The sequence below is a fragment of the Fukomys damarensis genome, unplaced genomic scaffold (genome assembly GCF_012274545.1).
Source record: "Fukomys damarensis isolate Sample0158 unplaced genomic scaffold, DMR_v1.0_HiC HiC_scaffold_32, whole genome shotgun sequence".
Lineage (NCBI taxonomy): Eukaryota > Metazoa > Chordata > Mammalia > Rodentia > Bathyergidae > Fukomys > Fukomys damarensis.
In genome coordinates, this window is record NW_022900944.1 from 46,083,377 (window position 1) to 46,092,970 (window position 9,594).

General features: G+C 54.9%; 1 protein-coding gene and 1 long non-coding RNA gene across 2 annotated transcripts in view; one reads left to right on the forward strand and one right to left on the reverse strand.

The window, feature by feature from the left end:
* The window catches only part of Klhl36 (kelch like family member 36), a 7,977-nt gene extending 7,729 nt beyond the window's left edge, over nt 1-248 (forward strand). The window contains exon 7 of the mRNA XM_033757912.1: nt 1-248. This exon is cut by the window's left edge and continues 1 nt beyond it. Coding sequence (XP_033613803.1) covers nt 1-85 — 85 coding nt within the window. The 3' untranslated portion in view covers nt 86-248.
* Nucleotides 249-4,045: 3,797 nt separating this feature from the next.
* On the reverse strand, nt 4,046-9,151 carry LOC117283928. Its single transcript, XR_004514989.1, has 3 exons — nt 9,110-9,151; nt 8,856-8,938; nt 4,046-5,958 (listed from the first exon to the last, which is right to left on the reverse strand). It is a non-coding gene; the product is annotated as an uncharacterized LOC117283928 (long non-coding RNA).
* Between the last annotated feature and the right edge of the window lie 443 nt (nt 9,152-9,594).

Sequence of the window (9,594 nt, forward strand, 5' to 3'; positions counted from 1 at the left end):
GGCCTGCGTGTGCGCCCTCAAGCCGCGGCTGGAGGACAAGAAGAAGAAGGGCAAGGGCAAGCGGCACCAGGACCGTGGCCAGTGACCCGTGGCCACCCACACCCTGGTGGCTCCTGGTGCCCGGGACGCACCCTGCGCTCCTTAGCGCTTCTTTTCACTTTAATAACTCCTGCCATCTCTCCAATGTCACAGCCACCAGTCAACGTGGACTTTACTCCGTGTCCTGCTTGAAGAATCACACTGGGACCGGGACAGTCAACGTGCCTGAGCGCCCGCGTGGGCTGCCTCCCGCCGTGGCAGATGCACGAGGGCTCGGGCCAACCCAGGAGCAGCTCGCACCTGAGGGACACAGCAGTTTCTACAGTGAAACTCGGTGCCTTAAAGGGACATTTCGGTTCAGCTTTGAAGAGTAATAGATTCCTGGGCTCCACCTCAAAATTGTCAGATAGGAAACCACCAGGGAAAGAGCCAGGCGTGGCAGCGCATACCTGTAATCCCAGCACCTGGGAGGCCGAGGCAGGAGGATCACCATGCATTGGACTTTAGCCTGAACGACAGAGCGAGACCCTGTCTCAAAAAACCCAAAATAAATAAAACTTCCAGGGAAGCCCCAAGACTGTATTTCCACCAGTTTCTTGAGCTTGGAGCACTGGCCATGTTTGGCAGTCGCTGACAAGGCTTCAAGTGAGGACACACACTGGGTGGACAGTCGGATGAAGGACAGGGACTTCCTTCAGGGTGCTGCTGCTGCTGTTTCTGTCCCTGTATCGTGGCTGGGCACCTTTCTGAATTGTGAAAAGTAACAGGTAATGAGAAAAAGAAGGGGAGATGACATGATGCTCTTTATAAACATTATTCTGTTAGTTTTTTTGCCCTGAACCTCCTGGCTCTCATACCGATGTATGGAGTTCCCCAGATCTACATTTATTTCTCAGGAAAGGAAGGGTGGATGCTTTGTTCCCTCTGGCTGCAGCCCCTGAAGAGTGAGGGCTCTGCAGACAGGACCAGGCCTGCCTGTGTCCCTCATCCCCTGAAAGACAGGGCTCCTCCTGGTGACAGCGTCCTCGCATAGGCTCCTTGCTGGTGGGCAGCCTCCCGTCCAGTGCCCCTCCCAGTGCCTGGACTGCTTCGGGAGGCCCTGACTGAGAGCTGTGGGGAGGGCGACCCAGGGGGGCAGCAGTGATCTATACCCAGCAGGGGTCTGATCTCAAGGAGGAGATTAATGTGAACAACAACAGCCGAAGAAAACCACGCCCACTTCCACTGCTCCTCTGCCCGTGGGGCCGACTTGGTTTGGATCATCAGATGCCCTCATACGCCAGATGGGCGGCTGGGGAGACAAAAGCCTCCGTGCCCAGACACTGCCAGTGTCACTAGTGTGCAAGCAGTGTACGTGTTCAATCACCTGCATGTGGCAGTCCCCAGAGGCTTTGAGACTGCAAGGAGTTCTGTGAGGCACCTAACCCGGCCAGAGAGCTCAGCTCCTTCAGCCTGAGTGTGTTGAAGGCTCTGAGAAGGCCTGCATTCCCTGCTAGCCGCCTAGCCAGCTTTTCCAAACAGCCGTGAGCCTTGCGTTTCCTTCCTCCTCCCAGACCTCTGCAAAAGGCGTTTCTGTAGAGAGTTGACTGAAGGCCCAGCAGAGGGCGCTGTGAGATCTTCACCCCAGCTTGGCTAGGCCTTTGCCCTGGACTCAGAGCAGCTGGCACACATAGGGTGGCCCTGACCCCACGAGAGGCGAGCCCCCAAGTTTTAGCCTAAGCCCATTCTCCCTGCTTTTGCTGCTGGAGCCTGCCTGGGGCAGCTCTGGCCTCACTCCTGATTTTCTGGTGCCTTGTGGGAGAGGCAGCTTGGGGCCATGAATGCGGCTAGTGACAGCTAGGTGTTTCAGAGGCGCAGGACTTGTGGGATGCCTGGGTCAGCTCTGCTGCCTGGGCTTCAAAGCTGGAAATCCACTGTGCTATGCTCTCCAGCTGGGGTGAAATGGTGGACAGAGCGGCAGGCTGGGCGGAAGCTGGTAGCCTTCAGGAACGCGCAGTTGGTTGGGCTACTGTGGCAGCCAACCAGTCTCACAAAAACACGTCTGCCATTACAGTAAATTGTCCATAGTCCCAGCACTCAGGAGGCTGAGGCAGGAGGATTGTTTGGAGTTGGAGGCCAGCATGGGCTGCATAGTGTGTTCAAGGCCAGCCCGAACTACACAGCAAGACCCTGTCTCAACAAAAAACCATAACCTGTCTGTGCTCTGAGTTTCTTGGAGCTATGAGAACACCTGGATTGTTTTTCCTTGATCTTTCAAAATCAGGATGGCTTTTATTCAGGGTTTAATTGCTCTTGTTTTTAAAGGAATTAAAAGTTATAGCTTTATATTAGCTGTAGGTTCAGTCCTCGCCTGAGTTGGAGCCTTGTTTGTGTAAGACATGAATGTGGTAATAAAAGCGACAAACAGTGGAAAGTGAAAGGGTGCTGGCTACCTGCAGAGATCTGCTTCAAGCATGTATCGAGGGGTCAGATGTAGCACGCACCTATAGTCCCAGCTACTCAGGAGGCTGAGGCAGGACGATCTGCTTGAGCCCAGGCATTTGGGGTCAGCTTGGGCAGTACAGCAAGAATCATCCCCCAGAAATTCTCGCCCGGCAGTTTTAACATTCTGCCATTTTGTCAAGGCTGCCAGGCAGGACTTTAATCGATCAGGGCAGAGCCATGTGTGTATATCTGTATCCTGCATGCCCCTCTGCCTCCCCTGAGCCATTCAGTGACCTAAGGGCACTTTGCAGGGCCTCCAGAAGCTAACTTTGGGGGAGCAAATGCCAGGGAGCAGTGGCGTCCATCTGAGGCCAGGGGCTGTGCCCTGAGTTCGGGGGAATTAACCGCGTGGTTCCCAGTTCCCAGCCCTACGCCAAGAGGGACCTTTCAGCACGGTGCGGCTGCAGCCAGGCCTCCTGGTGTCTCCGGGGTGCCGCTGCACACAGGACAGTGGCTGGCATCGGCCCCAGCTTAGTCTTCTGCAGCATACATGGGCAGCGGCATAGATGCCTAGGCACCTGACCCTGCACCTGTCACACCTGGCTGTTTTTAGAGTTTTTTGAAATGTTTTGATACTTTTTGATACAATTTGCTAATCTCCATTTTGTAGTCTGCCTGCCAGGGCCCCCACCTCACCCCCTGTGCTCGGGGATTTGTCTGGATGAGCAGCGTCCTGTGGTCAGGACCAGGACTCGCCTCTGTGGCCTTGGCCTCAGTGATCTCTGTGGCTGAGCTAAGGCTACGTGGAGCTGCGAGTGGTCTCTCCTAGGCCTGGTAGCTCAGAGGACAAGGGACACCCTTCTGAGGGCCTGAGTGGCCTGCATGGCTGCCTCCACGCTGTGTGGCACTGGAGGGACACCCACGGGCTGGCCACATGTCCCTGTCTCGTGGGCCATCTCTCCAGCAGCAAATGGCCAGGTCTGGTCTGTTCCCTTCCACCCCATCTTTTAAATAAAAGCAGTGAGTCCCATGGCAATGGAGAGACACTGTCCTCAGCAGGAGGGGTTGTTCATTTCTTTTTGTTTACGTGGATGCAGTCAATGGTTTCTGAGGGGGCTGCGATGTCAAGAAATTCTCCTTCAGTTGCCTTAGCTAAAAGAGTTGAATGAATGCACACATTTTGGTGGGGTAGGGACAGTGTGTAGGGACAGAGTCCTCTTAAGAGCAGCACCAGCTTGTGGAAGTTACTGGAAAGCCGTGGTCAGGATTCCTGGTAGGCAGAGGAGGGTTAGCTCAAGGGCTGTCCCTTTTTAAATTAGTTACTTTGATGATTAACTCATTGTTTCTGTTCTAGTTACTAATGTCACTAAAATCTGGAATCTGCATTTCATTTGTTGCATTTTGTATTTGTAATTTTATGACAAAGTTTTGTGTCTTCCTCTTAATTAATTTTCTGCACAATGCTTTTTTTGGCTTTGATTTTAATTCCATACAGAATATTCAATTCTTGCAAACACATTAAAATAATTTGCCTGCTAGGGTATGGTTTATTTTATAATTACATTCCTAGTCTCGTGTGGTTATTGTAACGATCTCTATTTTCTCTGCCTTTATGAAAATGAACCCCTTATACGTGAAGCCCAAATATCACTTTAAAATGAATCAAATTCCCTTTTAGTGTTATGGGAGGCTGGGACAGTTTGATTCTGCTTTTATTATGCTCCTAATTACTGTGTTTATCTAGGAATTTCATTCAGATCTTTGATTGCAGCCCTGAGTCCCTGTGACCTGAAATGAAACTGTTTGCTTAAATTTGTGTCAGTGGGGTAATTTGATTTGAAAAGGAAAATAGGAGCCAAAAAAGACATGGTCTCTGACAGTGATGGGTTTCCTTTATCTGGAAGGAGCAGGAGCAGTTGTATGGGGACAGAGGCGCCCTGTTCCCCACGCCTTGGGAGAGGGGGCGACTGCCTGCCAGGGGGGCTTGGCAAGGCCACCTGCAGACCTGGAAACCCAGGTAGAGTCTGTCACAGGCCACCCGGCCAGCACTGGTCGCCAGTTGCTGAATTTCTCACCTGGGTCCATTTCTGCCTCTGAAGACCATGGGAGTGCGGACCTCGGGAGCACCGTCCCCAGTCCTGACCAGCATGAGGCCTGGCCACAGTTGGCTTTGCTCTTGGGTTGTATCACGTTCTCTGGAGCACACAGGACCCGCAGTAAAGGGCTTGGACAGAGGCAGCCCCTTTGAGGGAAGGGGTTGTAGGACGGAAGGAAAGCTGGAGCTGGAGTGGAGTGCTTTGTCCTTAGCCAAGTAACAGGTTGGATGCCAAGCAATGTGTAAAGCAATAACCATTTCCAGTGCCAAGCATCCCGGGCGTCAGCTGGGCCCGGCTTACAGCTCTGATCACGGCGCCGATAGTACACGCAGGAGGCTCCTCTGGGCCGGCTGGAAGGACAGTCAGCTGCTCTCCGCTCCAGCCCCAGCTCCTCACCCCCCTCGACCCCTGCCCATGTGCGTTGGACAGAGGGGCAGTGTGACGAGGGGATGCTGTCAGCCCAAGGCCAGCCGGGGCCTGCGGGGGAGGCCACTGTGGCCCTGGCTGGAGTCCAGAGGGTCAAGGGCTGCCTCGGGACACCAGAGACACGGCCACCCTGGCACTCACCGCCTCTGACCAACCCCAGAAAGACTGGGCCAGGACCAAGCTGTTCCCTGCACTCGGTGCCAGTCTTCTGACTGGAACGCACGGAAGCTGGAGCTCGATGTCAGGCTTCTAGCAGGAGAGCAAGTGGGGCCGCCTGGTCAGCCACCAAAGACAAAAAGACGGCAGCAATGGCCTCTTGGACCACTGTCCTCTTGTTCTTGAAGCAATCGGTTCTGCTTGCAGGATGTATCTTTTTTTGTCCCCTCAAAGCACCCTTTTCCCCTTGAGCACTTCTCCTTTTTCTTATTTCTGCCCTAAAATAAATGATAATTTTTCAAATAAAGACTGCCCAGACCCACACTGGGTGCAGGAAGGGAAGCCCTTGGCCTCGCCGTGCCACTGCCAAGTCTGTTGTCACCTTGCCACAGGATGCAGGCCGGGTCGGACCAGAGGGGCGGAGCTTGGAGCCGCAGTCACCTGGCACTGGCGGGTGGTGCCACGCCCACTTCCCGGGGCTCCGCCCACAGCTTTCAATCCCGACCAATCGTGACGCGCCTCTGTGGAGCCCAGCTGGGTGGTGCCACATAGCGCTAAAGCCCTGAAGTCGGGGTGTGTGTGACGTCTAGATAGCAGGGAAATTTTTTATTTTTAACGGCTTGGGCGGAGGAGCAGGAGGCTCGGGGAGGGGAGAGGGGCGAGGTGTAGCCGGAAGCTTCCAGACGCCCCGGGGAAGAAGAGCACGGCGGCCGGCTCGCCCTCTCGTCTACACTCAGGCCTGGTGGCTGAGGGCGCAGCCGCTTAACTACGTCTTCTGCTTTTGTGGGGGCAGTCGGGATACGAGTGGCATCTCTTCCTGTGGAGGGGAGGCCACTGCCGTGGGACCGGACGCCTGGCGTCAGAGCAGCCCGGGTCCACCTGTGTTTGGACGCTGCGCCCAAGGCCACGTGTCCCCACCTTGCCCCTTGAGCCTGGTGGGAAGTTGAGGTCACCAAGTCTCGCCTTGGGAGGGGGCTGTGAGACACACGTGGCGCAGCAGCAGCGCTAACCACCCAGGGACTGAAGCCTCAGCACCGTGAGGCAAAAAATCATTTCCTTGTGTGTGGGGGCGTGGAGGTACTGGGATCCAACCCAGGACCTTGGCACAGAGTACACCCCGACCCCCTTTTTTAAATTTCTGAAACAGTTGTGCTAAGTTGCCATAATGGGATCAAACTTGTGATCCTCCTGCCTCAGCCTTCCAGAATACTAGGAGTACAGGTGTGCTACCATGCCTGCTACCAGTTTCTCTTTTTAAATTGATTTAACTCAGGTTTTTGCTACAGTAATAGAAAGCTGACAACACAAGCTTCTATGTTCTTTCTCTTAAAAATTAACATACAAACTGGACATGGTGGTGCACACCTGTAAATCCCAGCACTTGGAAGGCTGAGGCAGGAGGATCACAGCAAATTGGAGGCGGTCTAGGCTACGTAGTGAATTCGAGGCCAGCCTGGACTACGGAGAGACCTTGTCTCAAAACAACAACAACAAAATTAAAGCAGTATCTCAACCCATCTTTGAGTTCTGCTGGTGTCCTAAGGTTGCCAGCTACAGGGCAGACTGCCCTGTGGGACTCCTCTATTCTTGGGCCCGAAGCCAGGAAGAGGGAGGGGTTCAGGGCAGTGTGAGCATGGGGCCCAGGGTGTCCTCCCCCTGGGGGCACAGTGGAGCAGCTGACTCAGCCACAGCAGCCTCTTGACAACCTGTGGGAAATGAAGACTCCAGTCCCATCCTGGGTGACCTAGGCAGCCACTCTGGGGTGGGCTGAGCCAGGCATGCTTTTGCAAACCCTCCCAGTGACCGATCCGATGTGTGCTCAAGTTGGACAGCCACTGCTGTCCAGAGGCAGCTGTACCCTCTTCCCCAGCCTCTCAGGGCTGAGCCCCTGCCCATCAGCCTGCCTGGTTTATTCTGGCCAAATCCTGAATGCCAGGCTCCCCCAGGTCAATCACAGGCTGCTGCTGATACCAAAACTCCCAGCTGGGGAAGGCAGGAAAGGCCAGCGTCCCCTCAGCAGGGCCTGCACTGCCCTGCTGGTGGAGGAGGCAGGAAGCCTGGGCCCCTGCATGAGGCTGCAGCATCCGCTGGCTCTGTGGCCTCACTGTGTCCCAGATCAGATTCATCCCTCAGGGGCCCAGTGTCCAGGATGATAAAAATATAGACTCCTGTGCACAGAGCGTGGTTTCCAGATCAGCAGTGCTGTGGGCCTCTTGTTCCAGGTTGAAACCCAAGAGCCCCAGGTTCCACCCAGAGCTCACCGCTGGCCGGCATCAGCCGAGGCCCTGTTCTGTGTCTCCTGTCCCGGGCTGGGAGCTTGGGGATGGGGACGGCCCAGGGCGGTGAGTCAAGGTCTGCAGCTTATGGCTTCCTTCCGCTGTGTCACAGCCTCCCGGACCAGGTGATTTCCCCATAACACCCAGGCTCCCTGTGACCTGGCAGGAGCTGGCCAGAGCTGCTCTGCTCAAGGTCTTTTTCCCCTAGGCAGACGTGGCCTAAAGAACTTCGTGGTCACAGAATGTCTGGGAACCTCAGGAAGCAATGTCTCCTGGTGGACAGAGGGCATACATTCACCACAATCACGTAGCACAGCTGCTCAATGGCTCCCATGTAGAACCAGGTGGAGGGGCACACACCTGTAGTCCCAGCACTCGGGAAGCTGAGGCAGGAGGATCGCCATGAGTTCGAGGCTAGGCTACACAGTGAGTTCAAGACCAGCCTGGAACACATAGCAGGACCCTGTCTCAAAAAACAAAAAACAAAAACAGAAACAAAAATAACACACCCATTTCAGTTTGCTGAAACCGGGATCTCCTGTACTTCTTCGGCCCTGGGCTCCTACCCTGTTTTCTCTGTCGGTAACTCGGAGCAGTTCGTGAACATGCAGTCTTGGGAAGCGGGAAGCTGGGGGTTCCTGTGTCCCCCTAGCTCTGATGAGTCGGTGATTGTCCTGTCATCCACGCCCAAAGCCGCATAAATCGGCCAGGAGGATGCTCAGCAGCCTGTGTAGCGCAGACCCCTGGGCATAGCACGTTGGTGTTGCAGTGGAGAACCCTGATCCGGCTGGGGCAGCAGCCTGGCTCCTTCTCTGTATCAGCCCGGCCAGGCCACAGCCCCCCACCCCCACCTCAGCCCTCACCCTAAGGTGCCTGAGCACGTGTTGCTGGTGGACTGGAGTAAAGCGGGCTGCCATCCTGACACTGGCAGCCTCATCCTACCCGAGAACCCGGCCTGTCCTCCTAGAGCTACGAGGGCTCTGCTGGCAGCAGCCTGGAGCTGGAACAATCGTGTAGGCTCTTGCCTGAGTCACCAGTTGGCTGGGCAGCCAGACAGATGCTGGACTTGCCAGGAGCCCATAGTTGAGGGAGCCGTGTGTGTGTGTGTGTGTGTGTGTGTGTGTGTGTGTGTGTGTAGGTGCGCATGCGCATTTGGCACTGGGGGTTGACCCCAGGGCCTTTGCACTGAGCTACATCCGCAACCTTTTTTTTTTAGAATTTTAAGACAGGGTCTTGCTAAGTCACAAACTTGCAATCCTCATTCCTCAGCTTCCCATAATGCTGGGATTACAGGTATGCACCACCACAGCAAGCTCTGAACTGATTATTTACAACCAGTTTATCTCTACATGTATATCTACATCCGTGTTAGCTTTCCCTTACTGTGGCAGAACATGTGAGACAGATAACTTCTAAGTAGGAAAGGGTTACTACTTACAGTTCTCTGGAAGTCTGCTTTTGGGTTGGTGCCACAGCAGCATGCTGGGAGCTGGAGATAAAGGAAGCCCACGCCTGGGGCAACTGGGAGGCAGAAAGGAAGAGAGGGTGGACTCAGGGGCCTAATCTCCCTCCAATACCACCCCATAGCCACGCCCCCGTGGCCCCACCCCTTGAGTCCCAGGGGTGCTTCCACACATGCGCCTTGGGGAACAGACGTCATCCAAACTATCAGGAGGGTAGCGGGGCGCACACCTCTGAGGCAGGAAGACTGTCCAGTGTTCAAAGCCAGCCTGAGCTACATAGCAAGACTCTGTCTCAAAAACAAAATAAAATATTAAATGAAAAGTTCCAGAAATTAAGAATTCATAAGTGTTAACTTTCATTAGAGTACATTATTACAATTGTTTCCATATATGAGGGGTTATTGTTGATCTCTGAGAGTGCAAATGTATCGGGTGCTCGTGCTAGGGACACGTGACAGGGACGGCTCCGTGATATGGGGGTCTTAGCCATCCAACAGGGGCCCTGGGACGTCCCCAGATAAGGGGCAGAATGGGGGGGTGGCTTGCATGTGGGCACAAGGCTGTGCCACGGGGCTTAACTGGGAGCAGGCAAGGCCGGGCCTGGGGCCCCGAGGGCTGGAGAAGAGGCCCCTGGTGTGCCCCGCGGGGACTTCGGCCAGGGGACATTCGCCTTGGGGAGGCGCGGAGCCGCTGAGCTAGCAGAAGGGCCTAATT